The sequence below is a fragment of the Myzus persicae genome, unplaced genomic scaffold (assembly GCF_001856785.1).
Source record: "Myzus persicae strain clone G006 unplaced genomic scaffold, MPER_G0061.0, whole genome shotgun sequence".
Lineage (NCBI taxonomy): Eukaryota > Metazoa > Arthropoda > Insecta > Hemiptera > Aphididae > Myzus > Myzus persicae.
In genome coordinates, this window is record NW_019101416.1 from 114,589 (window position 1) to 137,078 (window position 22,490).

At 30.7% G+C, this 22,490-nt stretch overlaps 1 protein-coding gene across 6 annotated transcripts in view; it reads left to right on the forward strand.

Moving 5' to 3' along the window:
- Nucleotides 1-519: 519 nt before the first annotated feature.
- Nucleotides 520-22,490, forward strand: part of LOC111029000 (aryl hydrocarbon receptor protein 1) — a 54,886-nt gene continuing 32,915 nt past the window's right edge. For 2 of the 6 annotated variants that reach the window (XM_022307807.1, XM_022307813.1), the window contains exons 1-3: nucleotides 520-1,190; nucleotides 7,673-8,129; nucleotides 18,410-18,603. In XM_022307807.1, the coding sequence (XP_022163499.1) occupies nucleotides 8,035-8,129; nucleotides 18,410-18,603 (289 nt within the window). In that variant the 5' untranslated portion in view covers nucleotides 520-1,190; nucleotides 7,673-8,034. Of the gene's footprint in view, nucleotides 1,191-3,046; nucleotides 3,224-7,672; nucleotides 8,130-18,409; nucleotides 18,604-22,490 lie in introns of those variants that run through there. The other 4 variants (XM_022307811.1, XM_022307808.1, XM_022307810.1 and 1 more) reach the window with 4 other exon arrangements.

Consider the following 22,490-nt stretch of genomic DNA (forward strand, 5'->3'; position numbering starts at 1 on the left):
ATGTGCGCGCGCGCTTTGCCATATATATAATACAAAGCAATCGCAATAATATACGCGTGTAATAACAATATCGCTCGCGGCTCGGGCGACGGACTCCCACGGGACGGACACACACACACACACACACACACACACACACACACACACACACACACGACCGCGATGACTGGCATAGCGTACGGCCGCGGTGTAATTATTGTAATAGGAAAAGTGTAAACGCCGCGGCGGCGGCAGTCGTCAGCCATTGCGGCGGTCGGCGCGCCATTGGTCGGCGGCCCGCCGCCAATCCAAGCGGAATGGAAAACGAACGGAACGCGGTGCGCGCTCGATGCCTCCCGCCGCAGCCGCAGCAGCAGCAGCAGCCGCCGGAGGGGGACGAAATTACAAAACTCGGCGGAATCGTCGTCGCGGCCCCCCCCCCCCCCCGACGCCACCGTCACCCGACCCGAACCTGACGGCGCGCGCGGGAGCACACGCGCCCGCGCGCGCGCAGACCCGCTCACCGACGAGTCGAACTACAGTCCGCGAGCGTATACCGTGGCCGCCGCGCCGTTTCCATCCGTTCACCGCGCGCCAGAACAGCAGTGCGCCTCGTCGTGCCATCGCGTACGGTGTCCAGTGTGTGCGTGTGCGTCTGCGTCTGCCTGCTAGTGTGTGTGTCGTGTTTCTGTGTGCGAGTGCGCGGACGCGTGTGTACTCACATTCGTGTGACGAGAATAAAATTTAATATTTTACGTCTATAACCTACGCCCGGGATCGTAATATCATAACATATTTGTTGTCGCCGGTCGCGGGTTTTCTTCTCCGGCCGTCCGATCGTAGGTATACATATATACTTATATTTCACTCGTAAGTTGTATAATGTAACCCACCTACACGTTAAGACGGGACACGCGTCAGCTCTCGATTTTAGTTGCCGACGTTATATTTTCTACTTGTTCATTAGTTGTACGTTTATATAACATAACTTCAGCTACTTCGGTACCTGAGCGGTAAATATTATAATATATAGGTAGGTGCCACACTCGGGGATCGCGCGTTCCGCCCGCGAAAAGTGCGCCAATATAGTTTTCCTTATTATTTATATGGACTGCACCACTGTATAGGTACGCGATTTAATATATACATACCTGTATGATATACAAAACAGTTTACCTGTAGCAGTGTCGTCCGTCGCTTCGAGTTCAAACGTAAGTCTTTATCCATATATCCATATATATTATGTTTGGTGGGCATGGACTTTTATAGATATTATATTTTAATAATACCTATTAAAACGGTTACGACGCGCAACCGCCCATATATGTATATATGTGCAGTTAGAATTATTCATAGACGGGTTGCTCCGAAGTCCGAACTCGACTAATCTATAGCTGCTGGTGCGGGCGACATCGATGCAAAAAACGTAATTTCGTAACACAACACTGAAAAGATCGAACTTGTCCTGATGCAATTATTGCCCGCCGCCGTGTACATTGTATACCCCTCTGCAATGATATTTTTTCTAAATCATAATTTATAGGCATAGGCACTGGTTAATTGGTATCCAAGTTTATAACTTCATAATATAGGCAGGTACTAGATTCGTTACGATTATGACTCATTAAGTTATCAATAACTATATTTTAAGTTACCCGTAATGCCGTATCACCATATTTAATGCCATTATGTGAGATAAAGATTTTTGTTAATGAAATCGTATTGTTAATTAATTAAATATATATACGTAAATATTTATATAGAAGGTAATTGTTATAATAATTTACAATCTCTGTATAGGTACCCAATAAAATACTTAAATTTATAATTATCATCATGCGCATTAACTCGATAAAGTTATTTAGGAGTTTTTTTTTTATACAATTGTACAGTAACTATATTTGTGTAACAATTATTAAGAATACGTTCATTTTTTATATATAACTTCCAAATAATTTTTCACCTTTTATATAGGAACAGGTTGTATTATACTTTTTACCAAACAACTCGAGCGTGAAACATAAAAAATATTTATCAGCATACTTTATCTAAGACTTGGGATATTTAAATAATCTATACGACTATACCTATAAGTAGTTCGTATACATTTTAGATGCCCTATACGTTTTCAAAATAATTGAACCGGCCGGTAAACCATAAAAGTGGTAAAATATTCATATACACTTGCATATTATGTAGGTATATATAATATGTACTATGCCGCGTATATATCTCTTATACATAAATTATAATTTATAAATCTACAAAAACTATAATTTATGTACCTAATGGTTTTTTTTTATTATTAAAAATAAAATCAATATAATTCAAATAATATGTTCGTTGTTGAAAGAGTAATTGTAACTTATAATATTGGTATCAGTAAAGGTGTCTCTGTTATTATAATAATACGTATACAAATTAAATTCAAGATTGATAATAATATAATACCTATATGTAGGTATAAATAAAATAAAACTTATATGAAGTGTTCAACAATGTATTAAATATTATTGTATTTTAATAAATATGTACAGAATATAATATATTAATGGTCATGGTCGTGACTCGTGGACACTATATATTTCCACTATAAAAATCGAGCGCTGTTAAGATTTTCTATACTAGATAATAAAACACCAAATGTAATACAGAAACGTGTAGTAGTTATCTGAAACAAGACCCTAATAATAAACACATAATATAAGTATTTATCTGATTCTTAGATTTTAAAATATTTAGTTAGCAAATAATTAAGTGCACCAATACGGCTATACATTTAACTACCTTATTCGAATTTCAACGCAAAGTAATAAAAATATAAATAGGTATGATGTGGATATACTATACCTACCTATTTTTTGATAAAACTGTTTTAAGCTGAGTAAAACCAGCAGTGTTTCATAAATGCGAAAAAACTTATAAAATTATATTATATTTATTTATTATCAATTAATTTAAAAGTATAAACTTTCTATATGTAACAGAAATTGTTTTTGAATCATACCTACATATCGCGACAAGTGTCCCGTATAGATTGCTCGGATAATATTTACCCACGATGTATACCTACTTAGAGCACGCACATAAACAAATCGCTTTTGTCTTCAGTCCGATAACGGGTTTTCTACGCACGCAGGCTCAACAATGTGTACCGCCGTCCGTTGTTCAGTTAGCACATAGGCATTGAGCTCACCTATAAATTTTGCTTAACGAAAAACAAAACGACGTGTAGATGTAACGTGTAAGTATTTGCAAGTGTTAAAAAATATAAAATATCACATTTAACACCAGGATGAATAAATAATTGTTTTATTTCATACGAAAATATAATATAGTGCGATATACCTGCTATATAAGTATATAATATTATAAATTATTATAAGTCGTACTCTTTAGTACCTCATCATTAATAATATATATATATATAAAAAAGCGTATTCATATTGAATGAAGAGAAGGAATCATCCTTGTTGCTGTAGTTTCAATAAAAAAAAAAAAATTATAAAACTGAATGAAAATAAAGGAAAACATTATTTCCATCCATAAAAGTGTGACTTAATATTTATTAAGTTATAAATATCCATACAATAAAAAAATAAACAATTTCCTTTTCATCGTAAAGTCAAATTAATCGAAGGTATTGTTTACATTGAGTGTAAGTAAATTGTGTGATTGCGCGCACTAAAAAAGTGATTGCGCTTTTAAAAAATATTTTTATTACGATTTAAGTACCACCGTATCGAATATTGATCACAAAATCAGAAGCTCGCGTTCAAGTTCTTCGCACGATAGGTGTCTATATATATATAATGCACGCAGACTATTTAGGTATTAGGTATACGTATATATTATATGTGTTTATATATAGATAACTTGTCGTCGCCCGTCGGCATGCAATCTCTTTGATGCATAAAACTGTTAGTTCTCGTCTATAAATGTTATTGTTTTAACGTGTTACAGAACGTCAGAATAAAAATGTAGTTAATGAACGTAATAAACGCGTTAAATAGGCTTCTTAGGTTAGAGTGTTAGACTATACGGCTGTATAATTGCATATATACATAAACATAATACATTACGCGTAGTTGCTTGGTCTAGTTTCCCTATATTTGTATAACATTATATTACACTTTCGCAACATTACTTAATCACTATAAGATGAAAAACAATTGTAAACTTGGTTGGCTCTAAACAAGGTTATACATCGCTGCAATTTTAATATGATGTGCACTTATAATATTTGATTTAATATCATATATTCATACTACTATATAAATTATATATTATAAAGTAAAATATATTAAAATAAACTTGTCATGACTAGAGCTAGGATTTGCATCTTCTTTTGAATTGCCTAAAATTATACCTACCTAGCCAACTGTTGTCAAATGAGCTATTTATAACTACAGAAAATGTACATGACTTTTTTTTGATCATTATTTATAAGTTATAAATTTCCTATTTTTAGGAATATCTGTGACTAAAACAAAAATAATTTATATTAGATTTAATATAATATACCTACTACTATATTATCTACTAGTATGTATTTTCCCATGCTTGTACTATGACATGTCGTAATCTGGTTTTAAAATAACTTGCACGAGTCTCGGATTTATTTAATGACCTAATCGTCACACAACCACTGAGTTGATTACATAATTTAGAGATGTCAATTTTATTAACTCAACACTTATAAAACCATTTTTTTGTTTAAAATATTAATTGAAAAATAATTCTATTTTTGCTATCAGAAATAAAACAAAAAAATAATAACATTACAATCCGAGCCTCATATCATGACTTATTGTACCTAATTAACTTCTTCGAATATTTTTTTTATGTGTTGAATTCAAAAAAATGTTTTTTGCCCGTTAGAGGTAACTCGTCATGGAGGAGGGGTATTCATCAAATGCCAGTAATAATAATTCAATAATAGCGATTGTGCATTTAGAAACGTTCTGTTATTAAAAACGGTAGTATTTAGACAACCACAACAATATTGAAAGAATGAAAGAAAAATCTTGAACATACTTGAGTAAATCAACCATTTTTCTTGTATAGAATATCATTGCAATGACTAATATTTTTTTTCTAATTTTATAATACATATTATAGTAGTATATGCACCAGAGTTTAAAGTTTGAAAAAATTCCAAGGGGGAACTAATGTCTCAATATAGTTTTAAGTGTACCATGTATATAATTTTATGTTACTCATCCCACTTTTAGCTCTGAGTAGTGTTGTTTCTAATTTGTTAAACCACCGCCAGAGGTAGGGGGACTAGGTCCCCTGCGTTCTCCCACTTTAACCCCTAAATATATATTTATATATAATACCTAGTTAAATTATATAATATTTTATAAATATATAAAAAAATATAAAATAGTTCTTCAGTAATAACTGATAAGTTAACAACAATAATAGGTATTTATGCAATATTTGTTCAACTTATCAAATAACTAATAAAAAAAATAGCTAATATAGTACCTAATGTAAATAAATTATAAAATATCCTTTTAAATTAAGGCTCACTGATATTTTAAATATATTAGTGCAAGTGCAAACATTTTGAAATATAAAATTCTTTAGAAATGTAGGTGACTGTCCCCGTTCAGAATCATCTTTTGAGTTAAATTCAAATTTTACACTCATTGATTACTATTACCTATTCAATGACAAGATACAGTAAACACCTATTACTATACAGCAGAGCGACTTATCCGGGTTTTTTAAAAATTATAATGAGTATGTAATTTGTTCAGTTGTAAATTTTGTATAATGTATATATAATGTATGTATAATGTGACATTGTGACATACATCTTGCAAAAAGCAGTGACCCAACCAACAGCAACCTACTTAAAATTAATATAATGTGGACGCGTTAAAACTTAAATTTGTAGTTGGTAATTAAAAAAAATAAAAATATACACGAAAAACTCTATTATGTATGTACCTACCTATATAATATACGTAAAATATTATTAAAAAAATAAAATAATCCATTAGGTACGACTCTACTACGTTGTGTTATTAAACCGCATAAATCACGTAAGTTTAAACGGCAGGAAAAATATTTGTTCAGTCGTTATACACATACAGTGTATTTTGTTATATGATGTCAAAACAAATTACACTCTACTGCACGCAACGCCGGATAAAATATTAAAATTGTGACTAAAATGCCGCTGTTCAACTGCAGCCTGCAGCTATTGCATTATAGCCTATAATATGTAGGTAATAGCAGGTATCTATCTAAGTTTATATTTTACTATTTTAGTATTGAATACTTATTTTAATAAGTGTTTACAAAATAGGACGCGAATGATTTTATTCGAATCGCAAAGAGAATTTTTTAGCGATTTATTTATAATTTATTTATTTATTTATAAACTTATGATAAATTTCAAAACCTAGCACAATATAAAATATCTTTTTTGTCAACATATCTACATGATAAATTATCAATAACAATAATATTATGTTGTAATAACAGCGTAATGGCGCTGTTCCGTCGTATTATAATAATATATCTGTGGGTGGATGACAGAAGATGAAATTGATATATCTCTTCTTGCTCGTTTCCAGTTTCTTATATCCGATATGTTAAAAAATTCGTTTTCGCAAAGTAGCAAGACATGGTAATTGTCGTTTTCATACCATAGTTTCGTTATTCATACTTCTTCATACTGAAGAAAAAGCTTATCACTAACTTATAAGTAGTACAACTCTATTAAAAACTTAAAAAAAATTAATGGTTTCTTACGAGATTTTATATTTTAATATTATTTATTATAAGTTTTAACTCTAATACTTTCATGACATTTCGATGGAATAAGTAGTCCAGAAGCTTTGCACTTCGTCTATATTGTTTATGCTATGAACAATTATTCATTTTGCATTTATTACTTAAACATAGTACATACTCTCATAATATTATTACGGGCATTAACCGTGGTATGGGGTAAGCTGTTGACTCCTATGGTAGGTCGTAAGAAGTATGGCATATTAAATCTGGCGTTATAACTTATAAAGTCAATACCGACGTACCGTAGGATAGCGTGAACATGTATAGGTATTCGATGTACAGCAGAGTAGATGAGGTGTACACACTACACTGTACATAATATGTACTTCATGGTATTAAATATGGTATAGCTTACCATTAGTCTGAATATTTTGACTATTTCATAGTGTATAGAAAATTGTAATACACTTATAGAATTTCAAGTCTATATCTGGTTAATATTTTTAAAATAAATTCGAATAATTTTTTTTTTTTTTAATTCTAACGAATGACAAATTGTTATGTTCTTTTCAATATACAATTATAGTTTAAACTTCAAAAGCTTTATATTTTTGAACATTTTAAACTTCTATTACAACTACTTATTATGAGGAACTTTATAATATGTATTACATTTTCAAACGTGTATGTTATTGTTTAAAAGTTACCGAGTTTTTAATTACAATTGGTTTGTAAATGTTTGAGAATTTGTTGGTATATTTTATCAATAGCTCCTCTCCTCGCAGAATCTAAAAATAAAATAGCTATTATTATATTCGGTTAGGTATTACCATTTCTAACATTGTTTATAACCACGTTGGTTTTATTATTATATTATTAATTACACATTCATACCTTACTGTTGGTATTTGTTCTTAATAACTATGATTTTTGTCCTCAGACCTAAATACATATAACGGACTCTTGGACGCGATATTTGTGTCAGACAATAACGGATTGGCACTAGGGTCACACGCGGGGCCCAACGAGTCGAAAGTCACCACACCCATCGTACCACCGACACACGGATGCGATGTGATGTGATGTGATCGGCGGCCGAGTGACAACGGGCGCGCGGCGCTGACATCGCAGGTTGCTCGAGGCGCCCCCAAAACGGAGTACGTCACGGGGACGGGGCCATGCGGCGCCCCCCCAGCCACATACCATCAGCCACTGATCGAACACCATCAGAACCACGTGCAACACCATCAGCTGGTGGCCGCGTCCAACGGACAGTTGCGCGGTCAGTCCAGCGCCGCCGCGATGGCCGTGGCCGCGGTCACAGCACCGCCAGTCCAGTCTGTCAACCCGCTGAGCACCGTCTACGCGACCAAGCGGCGACGGCGCAACGGCAAGAGGTACACTACATTTTCATTTATTTTCTAGCTTATTGCTTATATTATGCTGGTCGATTCGCCCACAAATTAGTGTTCACCTTTAAAAGTTAAAATGTTAAAAAAAATATTGTTATAAAGTGATCTAACAAATTAGGCGTTAAAATATAATGGGTATAGATAATATTATTATGTTAGTTACCTATGTAAATATTAACTTAATAAGTTATGATTCTTTGGTGTATCTCACGTATGAATTTCGTGTAAAGAAATTTTTACTTTTTATTCGATTTTAAAAAGAATGCTCAAATTACTTCAAATTGGTAGGTTTATATAACATCCGATCATCAAGACGATGTGAAAATATTTGTTTCAAAATAAAATATATTTAGAGCTTAACAATTATGTGTTGTATTCACGAAAATATAAAGGTTACGAAGATACGAGGTTACTTATCGAAAGTATTGACGAATTTCTAGTAATATTTCGCAATTTATTTATTTGTATTATGCGATACGTATATTTTTTGCAACTAGAAAAAAAATAATACTCTATTGAGAATTTCAACAAATGTGTGAAACAAAGTATACAATCTGTAAATGCCCTAATTTTGATTTTGTTGGCAACATGTTAAAAATATACAATTCGATAAAGTATTTAGAGTAATAGTACTTATACGGTAATATGACAAATTAAAATTATAGACTTCCGATACCGAAATTAATTATTAGTTTTTGAAAATCATGATTTTATAATCAAACAATCGTATACAATAATCGTGTGTGAACTAGAGCACGATCTATAATATTATATTATACAATAATACACGTGCAGAACGATGCGTATAATATAACCTACCTACACATATTATGACAGTATAACTGTCGCCGTTTTAATCGGTTTATAAAAGGCGAACAAAATAATCCCGGGAATGTAACACATACGCCGTCATCGTGACGTAAAACAATATATTATGATGTACACGTATACATATAAACCATTATACCTATTTAGGTACCTACCTATATATGTATGTAATTCTTTTTGGCGACTACCGCGAGTGAATGGCTTCCAAAAGGGTATCCATTCGTGTGACGTGCGCATATTATTATACATTATAAGTGTGGGACATCAACACTGTTATCAGGCGCGGTGGTCTTTTCAAAACATTTTTCTCGGGCGCTATTATTGTTTTTTGTTTTGTTCCGCTGTTCGCGTTGATTGATACAAATCGGCCGCTCGCGCGTCTACGTGATGTTATTATAATTTATATATATAATATTATACTCGGGTATATACGTACAGCGGGCGCCACGTGTGTTTGTGTAATTGATGCATTTCGTACTCCCGCAGTGTGACGTCACTAGCTCCATTACCGAAGATTATGTTACACCGGTAACTTCGCGCACATATACCTATACAGTATATATATATATATATATTTATCATATACAACGCAAGAACAACACACAGTGGATCCGGACCGGTAATGTAATGTTTGTCCATCACGCAATCGCGGGCACGGCCGAGGGGGCCACTGGCCGGCGCGAATATATACACCTACATATATATGTATATACATTTAAGTACGGTACGAGTACTATATACATGTGCGTGTGTGTGTGTGTGTGTGTGTGTGTGTGTGAGCGTACATATATATATTATGCCATATGTGTTGTAACCTTCGCGTCGCCGGCCCTCCGTCGCTGCTCTCGGTTCCCGCGGTGCCCGCCCTTTGCAAAAGTAATCATCAGTGGTCAATTCCTATCGGTCGCTCGGCGCCCTCCGCGAGTTAAACTCTCGCGCACGTGTGTGGTGTGTATAGCCATATAGAGTGAATATGTGTATAGGTAGGCTTGCACGTTGCAGGGACGGATTTACGACTTATATGCCGGGGTCGGGTGCCCCGCTATCCGGCCCGTAATAACTTGTTTTCCCTTCGCATCCCCTCCGCCCATCCTTTCATATGCACCTATATACATACAAAGACTGCGTATACGTTGTATATATATATATATATTATATACACTTTTCGTTTCGTATGTATACATAGGTATATATAAAATAGAACTTACACTTTGTGTGTGTGTGTGGTGTGTCTGCGGCAAATTACCTTTAGTGCTATTTCGAAAATTGCCACAAGATAAACCCGAATAAATTCGATTTTTCAGCTCTTCCGAAAGAAAATTACGCTCGGTTGCGATCAGTACCACGGAGCATACATAAGTACAATAATTTATTACATAATTATACATCTTATTACCCGTGCTTTAACTTTTGAAATATTGTAGTTGTAAAACAATAGTGAACATGTGTGTATACCTAGACGTATTTTATAAGTAGCGATATTTATTTAGAACTTGGGACGAAAATATGCAGCATTATTCACATCACACGAAAGGTTAAAAATAAGCTAAATCTATTTTTCTGAATTAGAGATTATTGGGTCGATTGAACAATTTTGTATGTATGATGGTGAAAATTTGTTTCTTTAATCATACCAATTGAGATTTTAATGAAAACAGGGCGAATTAGAATTTTTCCGTAAAAGCATCTGTTATCGTACTGCAGATAATTCTATTCCTGAGAAATAAATTATATTAAGATCAAATATCATTATCTTTAAATATAATAGTAAGAAAATAAATAATGCTTTATTACACTATTTAATTTCTTGCTAAAATATAATAACTGCAGACTAACAGAATCATGCAATCAATTCAATGTCTAGTGGGGACGGGTTAAAAAGTGAATGATATAGTATACTGGCATATTTATAGTATCAGGGATATTGTATAGTGTACTAATTTACCATAATACTATAATTTAGTGATTGAAACTCCTAATATTATCTTGTTCGTTGAATTTCTTATATGTCCGAATTGTGTCAATATCATCCAAATATTGCATATTAAATGAGACAAATACATTGTGAACTAAAATTATGCAATTAACTATTCAAATAAAATATTATTACTTATATCTTGTATCTATAAATATTACAAGTTAATCTCAAAAAAGTGTCTGAATAAAATATACAAGACAAGTTACAACCTATAAAAACGATTTAAAATATTGAATAAGGAACAAATATTCTATGGTCTTTGATAAACCTATAATTTATCAAAAATGATAGGACTTGTCTAATAAAAAATTATAAACTTAAAATGATCTAAGGAATATTGTATAATTAATTATATACATATAATATTATATATATGTATTAATATTTAACATTAGGCATACTATAACATACCATTAAATTGTCATAGAAATATAGCGTTAGAACTTAAAACGTATATTATCTAACGTATCTATACCTATATTTACAATTACGTTTACCATTTGTACCTGAAAACATTTTTACACCGACTTGATTTCCTTGAACATAATATATCATAATATTCATTGTTAAATGAAAACTTAAAAATCTTATTTTTTTTACACTTTGTGAAACAATTGATTTCGAAACACTCGTTAGTCGTTATAATATAAGTCTTATATTATAAGACGTTCTGTTAGTGCTTTTTGAGTATTCAAATTAAGTATTAATACTTTTGAAAATGCATGCAAAATAAAAACATTTTTAAATTCGTAATATAATTGTGAATATTTTTCATTAAATAGATGTAAATTGTTTGTTACTTTGATTGGGCTTATTTTTTTTTTAAAAAAAACGACTTAAGACTATAATAATATTACATTATAATGTCAGATATTCTCAATTTTTGAAATGGGCACCACCGACGACCTGTGACTATACAAGTATACAACCATATCTATATATAATATATTATGTACTGTATACGGTTTTTAAACTTATGTACAACAGACACAGGCCGGTATAGAAACGTCAAAAGTGATTTTTAATAACAAACTATATACTGGAAAAAAAAAATAAAATCGAGAACAAACCCGTTGTGTGTGCGTTGTATACAGCAGGGATAATTTGAGGTAATTGCTGGGGTCAGAAGACGTCTAAAATACATTTAAATTATACGGTTGTCCGGGTTGAACGCGGCCTTTCTCCGATTCGCCGACGTTTTCCGCGTTCTAGGTAAAAAAAAAACATAGGTAACTAATAATAATAACAGTGAGAGTATACACGAAATGAAAAAAGAATACATCGAGTAGTGTTCGTTCGATTCATGTACCAGCGTGTGTTTAATATACGTGTGTGTGTAAATCACTTGACAGGTGAAACCGTATTTTGTACATGGGTACATGGAAATGTATTACGCAAATTATCGTCCAACACTGATGTAGTGATGTATGTGTACGTCGGTATTTTTAAATTCGCGAATTCTAATACTATACAGGTAGTTTTTTTTCTGTTTATACCATTCACCACGATTCATTGATTAGTAGTTTTCAAAAACGAGTAAATTAAAAAATATGTTTTCTAAAAGGCGGATGAACCAGATGGTTCCAGCTCATAATGACTTAATTCTAAGTTATTCACATCGGACATAATATTATGTACCTACCTATGTATATGTTAAACGGTACTTTTTTTTGTTTGCCCGACAGTTCTTTTGCGTGGTTAGTGGCGGGATTAAATAAAGATTGAAAATTATATCATATAATTCGAATGTCGGGTTCGCCGGTTTGCGACCATTTCATGATGACGCACGAATAAAATATGTATTTATAACTGTTGCTAGCTAGATTTATTCGACTGCCTGCGATTCCAACATTTGGTTCAGATATTGTTTGTAACTCTGTGGCCAATATAATATCTTAGCTACATTTAAATTTTTAGAATTATTACTATAACATATCATTATAATATTATAAATTATATATTATTAAATTGATGTACCTCGTTTTGTGAATTAACCAAAACGAGCATTCCGCTTATGGTAGATTGGATATACAACCTATTGATATTTTTTCAAACATAGTCCAAACTATAATCTCTAAGCTTTCCTGATATAGTGATAACTGATAACTCTAAGAACAATGTCTGAAATTTTCGTCAAAATCGATCTAGTACTTTTTGAGCCTATAAACTGCAAACACAAGGATTTCGCTACCAATGTAGGTATACCTATTGTTGTATAATAAAAATAATAAAATATTACTTTCTTTTATTTGAAAAAAAAATCCTATAGAGTCACCATCGTCGACTAGTACCTATATGGTATATTTATTTTTAAATGTTAGTTCTATAACCAATTGCAACACATTATTAATAAAACAATTATCCAATTCTCATGATCCAAAACGAAATTCATGTGTGAACCACACGTACCAACAAATTGAGTTTGAAAGAATAGATACGCTTAAAACACCATCGGAGTCTCAAAGAATCTATTGATATAACTTTTATTTAAATCGGTCCAGTAATTTCTGATATTAGCGCGTTCAAACATACAAACTCTTCAGCTTTATAATATTATATACTATATAAATACAGTTTTTTATACTACGTCACACAATTGAGTTTTTTTGATTGATATATTTGTATGATTATTTTCTAGACTTGGTCACAGCGAAATCCATAACATTTGGTATTTTACATTTTGTTGAATTTATTCTTCTGTGAATGAATATTTGTGACGTTCTTTCAGTGTGTGTTGGTTGTCAATCTTCATAAATTGGTTGATCATATTTTAACATTGGTAAACTTAAACCGCTAAGCCACTTGTGCAATTTGGTATGTCCGATTCTCAGTTTATTCATAGTATTGTTTTTGTATTTTCTTCTATAAATTTATCGTGCTATATAATTTAGTTTAGTTTTCATTTCAATGCTGTTGAGTGCATTTTTAAACCAACGGTCTTGAAAAGATGAATCCATTAAAAATAGATCTAATTTTTGTTATGATATTTAACACAAAATTTTAAACTAAACATCTGAAGTATAGTTATTATTATAAACCACGGTGTTTCTTTACTGATACAAATTATTTCATATTTTTATTTACTTCTCTGGGTAGATGGTAGAATATTATATATTACATATCATATAATATTATGATGGTACAAGGGCATCGGTAGTATATTTTCAGTTTAGATTAAATAGATTGTACATAGTGTACAATATTGAATCCAATTGGTTGGTACTTAGACTAATTCTAGTTGTTGATGCTTGTATGACACAAACAGTAGAATGGGTTCGATGGGTCAGTAATATATACTTTTAGTAAAAGTATTATTGACGGTTGTAAGTTCACTATAGTATATGTATTATTAGCATATTAGTTTTTGATTGGCTTCCCCCTTTAAGCTGTATTTTCAGAGACGAGAGAAACAGCGGATCAATGGTGTTATTCTAGTACATATTAGGCCCTTAATATACTGTTGAGTTACAATAGAGGCATAATGTAAAAACTATATCAATATAAGTATTTTAACAATACAGGTTTACACTATAGAAAACTATATAAATTTAGTATTTCAAACAATTCAAACTTAAAAAATACAAATGGACATATTCATAGTCATTAAGAAATTTAATGAAACACGCAAATTTTATCCACCGGTTTGTTTTGTTATATTTATCATATAATATGTATTTTCATTTCATGTGTTCGATTATCTACGTCCTAACTTATAATTTCAAATTCCTTATAAAGTATCAGAAAATGAAATAATTCATACATTTTGCAAATAAATAGTTTTTGTTTATTACCTAATTAAAGTTACATTTATAACGAAACAAAATAAATACTGTTCCCTTTAAAATTAATATTAAAACATATTTGAAATCATCTAGTAAAATTGTTTTGTATTTTTGCTGGGTTTCATTTAAATCATAGAATAAATAATAACTAATATTATAAGTCAATTAGAATTTGTATTTTTACGTTACGTAAACATTTGTTCTGAATTATTAATTTAGAAACCAATACTCGTAGGTATATAAAATGGTATGAAATGTATACAACAAAAAACAACCGACAATAATCATGGGTTATTAAAATCAACATTTCAATAGTATGCGATGGTATATCATACAGTTTTCCGTTTAATCTTTATACTGAGTCATTGATAATATTATTTCAGTAAATAACGTTATTTAATTTCGTAGTATGATGATTAATGTTTCTAAATTGGTTTAAAAACTATTCCTGTCAGTTGGCTGTCAGTTAGCCCTATTCGATTTAAAATGCCAATAAAATGGTAGATACTATATGTAAAGGGTTAAGTCGATGACACGTGCCGTATTTTATGGCTATTTGACTGCAGAATAATGGTTAATGGAAGACGTATTTTGTTTGTATATAATAAAATAATAAATATATATAGACGTACAATAGTATATACATATTACAATGTGTATAATATACACACTTTTATTTATAACTGCATAATACTATGATCCTGGCGACAGTTACAAACACATTAGGGTTATAAGACGACGTAATTGCACCTTTTCCTGTTTTTTTAAGGGGTTGCGATATCCTGCTTTTAGGCCTATATAATCATTAGGTTTATTACATACCTACTGCTTTTAAATTTTGACCACAATATATTGTTTTATAATAGAATTTCTGATTTCACTACATATTAATATGATATTAAAAAAAGTATTTTTTTAAATTTAACTTCTCATCATGTCGTGTTTTTTGTTGACGTAGGTTACACATCATTTTTTGTTTTGCTCTCGTCCATATTTATTCATCGTCACATTTTTATCACTAATTTCTATAGTTGACTAAAGTTTATATTTGAAGAATTATTATTTAATGAGTGTGAAAACAGTTATTTGTATGCTCTAAAATAATATTTACATTAACATTTATTACTTATCGCTAACAATTATAACTGAAAACATTGGACTTTTTTAATTACCATACTTAGTATTTGTTCAATATATTATAAAATACGAGTAGGTATATAAAGATAAAAAAAAACATTATCGTAACCGTAGGTTTAGCGATATTATATAGGTGTTAAGTCATTGAGGGGATCTCCGTCAGTCCAAGCATTTAATGTCATGAAAAAAGTATTTATTACCTATATATTTCTAACAAGTAACAGCGGGAGCTATAGATAGTAATCTAAGCTATTTATTACTGTAAAATATGAATTTTTTAAATTAGAGGAATAGTAAATCCAATTCTATATTACTCTATAATTTCCGACTACGGGCTACCTTATAAATTATAACTATAGTATAGTTGTAGTATTGTACAATGTACTTATACTGAAACGCGTAGATCTTTGTCCAGAGAGAAATTATGAATGGTCTTTCCATAACGACGTTGTGCGGTCAATGAAGTCAACATGATTATAATGAACCGCCGGCGGCCAATATAAGAGTAGCGGATTTATGACGTCTACAGGTAAAAAAAACATAATAATTACGGTGAAATATAAACAATTACCTACAGAGAACATAATGTTTCACAATAATACAAATTGTACGAACAGGAGATTCCGAGGATGAAAATATTTTTGATTTTCAAATGAGTAAAACAAATACAATATTTATTTTATTTCAGTCAAAAATAAAATTATAACTTTATTATACAACTCTACTCTCTTTGCTCGACTATGATAATATTTACACATTTGAACTCATCATAGAGAAAATAATCGAATGTCTTATCAGTTGTCAATTGAGTAGAAACAAATCAAACAAATCATAAATTGTATGTTCATTTAAACATAGTTTTATTTTTGTATTTTATTAATTACTAAATTTATTCATTTTAACTCATATAAATCAATGTATAATTTACAGTGAAGACATGTAATACTATAAAATAAAATACGAGTATACAAGTAGATAAATAATATTAATATTATATGTTCAAACAAAATACAATTATAATTAAGTGATTCGATGAAACCAAAAGAAAAAGAAAGAAAGTACGTCTTATAACTTGTAGGTTATACTTCTGCATATCTTTAAATATTTTGAGTTAAAAATTCTTAAAATATTTTTGTAGCCGGTGTGATAGGTTATTGATGTATTACACTTATCATAAAAAGCGATGGTTCTGAACTTTTTCGAGTTGATCACTATGTCCATTGCTGTTATTTATCCTTAATTAAAGGAGCATATTCCAGCTAAGAATAAGCGAGTGAGATATAAATACATTTGCAGGTGAGTGAATCATTGAAGTTTCGTTTTATTATACCAAAAACAGCGAAAGCTTTTTATAACTACATACTATATATTAATATATGAGAGTTGAAGAATAGACGGAAATCAAAAAATAATATTCCTGAATTTTTAATCAAACAGGATTTATCAGCATCTGTACTTTATTCAAATATACGATTTTTGAAAGACGTTTTTGAATTTGATTTACCAAAATATTACTTTTTTTCAAGTACAACAGTTGTATAATATTTTATATAGCTGTATATTATATTACTTATTATCTGTGCTATTACCTATGCTCATTTTCTGGTTGTGATATGCTAAATATTATTACCTAACATCTAACTTTAATGGCGTTGTTGGAGAATCGAGATCAGTTACATAATTTTATAGCCTGTAATTTAGTAAATGTAAGTACTCCTCTACAACACTTAAAAATATCCATTAAATCCATTTGCTATTTCAAAATATATTTCGAAATATTTTTATTTTATAAATTAATTTTGATAGACACTTTTAAATTTAGACATATAAACTTTAAAATCATACTTGATCCATGATTTAAACCCATAATTTTTTTAATGTGTATAATAAATAAATAACATAATAAATATTCAATAATTAAGTTCAAACTTCCAATTTATCATTATATTTAATGACATTTATAGGTATTTATATTTTTAACTTGCAGCTATCTAGGTATCTAATACATAAAATAAATACCAACTGCAAATTACAATCATTCCAATAATAATGAAAATTAAACAATTTTAAGTAGATAAATTATTATTATTTACAAAGTTATTGCCAGCGTTAACTAGGTTAAATGGCGGACGTACATTTTCAATATAGATACTCTAGTAAAAGTATTGGTTAACTGTAATACGCAATATATTTTAAGTGAAATAAAACAAGAAATGATAAACGTGACGTACAAAATATGTAAGTATACCATGTACATTGTATATTTTATTATGAAGTCAAAAGTCGTTTTGCGTACACATACAAATATATAATATACATACTGTGTTGTATAGGTACCTATATTGTGATTTATTACATATTTTTTCAAGAATTTTTTAGTTCGTTAACAATGAATAACGAGAAGACCACGTATACCTATTGTAGTTTATATTATATTATTAGAACGATATATTATTATAGTTAAAGTCGTACACTAATACATTACATAGGTTTAACTAAAGTATCTAAAGCCGACGAGTTAAACCAATTTTTTTTTTTAGTGTGAAGACGACGCCCAAAGACGGGGGCGTGGGAAAGAGTAACCCAAGCAAACGGCACCGCGAACGGTTGAACGCCGAGTTGGACACGCTGGCTAACCTGTTGCCGTTCGAACACAATATCCTATCTAAGTTGGACCGGCTGTCCATACTCCGGTTGTCTGTCAGCTACCTGCGTACCAAGAGCTATTTCCAAGGTAAGTGTCGCATATATAAAGTATAGGATATCCGCATAGGTCAGATAAGCGATATAGGTATGATATTATAACGCTTATTTAACACAACATCACAACAAAATGTACTGTTATTTAATATACTCTTAAAAATCGCACGTGGCTGGTCGCTATCGTGTCTATACATTATGCTGTGCGTAGCAGGTATATATATACATATAGACTATATAGAGTAATATATAGAGTACCGCCGCAGTCGAGTCGGTGCAGGTGGCGGCGGCTGTTCGGCTGCGTGTCTGACGGATGCCGCAGACGCGCGTGACGTGACCGAAACACTTTACACGCGACATTGGCATTTTAAAAATAGTTAGGACACGCGACCTTGACCATGGTCAACGGCAGAATCCGTCCATTTGTGTACGATAATATAATGTTATTTGTTTATATTATACTCGACTTATTATTGGATCAAGATGTTTTTTACGTGTGATGCACGAATGTTCGCTTGAAAAATCCATTGTAGAAGGTGTTGCTGGACGATGCGAATATAATAATATTATAGTCTCTTGCGGTTTCGGGCCGACCACGAACGATTTGTTGCCGTGAGTGGGGAAAAAAAAATCGAAAAACAACCGCAATAAAATCGGATACTGCGCCTGGTTCGACAAGACATTCGTGTAGAACATAATATAATATTTCACCTAACACAAACCCACCTTGTTGATATTATTTTATGATTATATAACATTATATCAGACGTATACAGTATACACCTATATTCATACATGATCGATTGTACACGCCATATAATACATATTATGCGCGTGCGGTGTCAAGTAGTTGTGTATATTAGGGCTGGGATTTTAATCCACAAAAACATCTGAAAAATTGTCGTGAAAAAAATCAAAGCTCTTAAAATTTGCTCTATAAAAATATGTATTTCTTTCAGTATAAGAAATTATACAATGGAAATGTGTTGTACAATGGTGATTTGTTTTCAGAAGACACTATAAAATACTATAAGTGCACTAATACAAGTATTTGAATTATTTGTATACAAATATAGATATGAAAACGGTGGTCGACGAGTATTGCATATTATCTATGCCTACAACACGATCAATACTATCTGTGTAGTATGTACTTATCGTACACTCCTTACCAAATTACTGGTTTTTATTGCAACAATAATTTTGCCCTACAATTGCACCACAGTTGTGAATAATGTTATAGACATTTGAATTTATCACTAAAAATGCAAAATAAAAGTTTGATTGAAATAATCAAGATCAATAAAAGTATATAAAACACATGTTTTCATCTTACGGAGATTCGTTTTAAAACTCTAAACAAAAAATTGTTATTGTATCAAAATCCTAGCTCTGCTATGCTCCCAAATTATAAATTATACGTGAATATCGTGATGTAGATAGAATGAACTTTGTGTGTGTTGTAAGGCCCGAGAGTTATTGATGCGGTGCTGCGTTTTCTGAAGAAAATATATTAAGAATTCTTCCCCTTTAACTCTCATGGAATATTATTAAACAGAAAACATCGAATAATTAACAAATCGTATTAAATAGGTTGTCATTATTATATTTTGATAATAAATGCATCTAATAATTATACATAAATATAAAATGCTTGATATATTGAATCATCATTATACTAGGTAGGTATATTAATAATTATTATACTGAATACTGATGCATTAATGCCTATTTATTATAAACTAAGGAAATAGAATTTTAATAATATTTTTTATTTTTTCATATCGGTCACAGACATGTTTAATCTTACATAGACAACGAAAAAAAATTGTTTGTAAACATCTTGAATTGATCCCCCTCCCCCCTCACAATAAGGTAGTAATGTAAACGTGCCTGATCGGACCTGTAAATTTAGTATACAGTATACAGCAACAGCATTCAGTATGAGTACAAACGTATAGATCATCCTGGCCATACCTATACATAAATATTAAATAAATAAATATAATACCCAAGCTCACTGAAGTAACTTTGAGTAGGTACTGGACAGTATTTTGGTAGGGTGCCAGTTGTCTTTAATTTCACGTACGCCTACAACTGTTATGGAACACTAGTATGTACGGTTATTATTATTTAATGAGATTATAATATTTTCATGTAAGCCCGTCTATTGCGATGCGCAGTTTGCTCAAATGATTATTTTACGGCTACAACACGATTCCGCAAATTTGGGGAAACGTATAGATTTTAATAGCCATTGACAAACATACACATTGACATACATATTGACATACATATTTCACAAATTTCATATGTATGTACACGATTCCGCATAATTTTAAATGCAACGTTGCCATACAATTGTCTGCTCTTGTTATTTTTGACAAATTAAACTTTTTCTTTAATTGTATTAAGTTGTTTGGTTAGTAAAATGAGTAAGTGCTTCCATCTAGAGCGCTACTTAATCAATTGCTAAATATAATATAGTTAAATGACATAATAAAAATATGAACATAATAATATTATACATAAAATAAAATAATAATGACCTTAGTAGTTGAAGCCTTAATCAAAATTAAAAAAAATAAAATAAAATTCATTAAATATAAAAAAAAATAACAGTTATATTGTACACAACTATTTAAACAGCTAATATTTTCTTAGTTAAAAATGCATTATATATTAAACAAAAATATTATAAAACATGTAATAATATTAAAGTTGTCAAAACAATGTGGGGTATAAAGTATATTAGGTTCGCTATTCGCCTCAATTATAAAAAATATTAAAGTTTTCAAAATTTAAATTATAATTTTGCAACGTTACATTTCAAATTATGCGGAATCATGTAAATATATATGAAATTTGCGGAATCGTTTATGTATATTAATGGCTATTAAAACCTACACGATTCCGCAAACTTGCGGAATCGTTCTCCGCCGTATTTTACGAAGGCACAATTTTAATTCTCACGTTTATGCGGAGTAATAAAACAATCAACTAAAACTATTATTATTGTAGCATTATTTTCTTTTCTGCACATATATCTATATAAAACAATTATTAAAAATATAGGTACTACTTTTAGACGGGTGCGGCGAGCTTACACATTGTTAAATATTAATTTATATATTATGTACATAATATATGTTTATTAACTATGTATATAGTCATATCACCTACAGGTGTTAATTATACGTATGCATAGTATGGAGTACTGTTGTAATGTTTTTTCAGCATCATGAGGTTACCTATTAAATATGTAAATATACGTAATATACATATTATAGTTTAGATTGAAACGGAAAAGCCACATAAAAAACTAAGCGTAACAAAACCAAGAGCCGAATAAATATTCCATGCCTAAAACCCTTAATGGTTCTATGGAGAAAATACTGAGACGCATGCTCGAATCGTGGAGTTGATATTACGTAACTATATTATAATTTTTAAATAAAAAAAAGGTCATTACGGTTCATGAATATTCATATTACACGTATGTGTAAATTACAATTAATTCATCATAATATACATAAAATGATTTGAAAATAATTTTATTTTCCGTTGCCTTATATAAGTATAAAAATAATTTAATATTCGTTGCTTTTATAAAATGTTAATTAACATTTTTGAATAATTCGAAAATCAAAACAAACAGGTTAAGTAAGTAATTGATTATAATCATACTGTTTGCAAAATCAGCTAATGTAGTTATATGATAAGTATATTACAGATTACAATAAGAAGCAAGTCACGGTAGTTATGATTTAAGAACTAAACAATACTTACTTAAATGACTAATGACATACAATAAAAATCAAATAAATGTGTGTGTTATAGTACTGATGACAAAATCTGTTTATAATTTGAATGTATATCTTTTTAAACTTACATAACATATTGTGTATAATTATTCATATC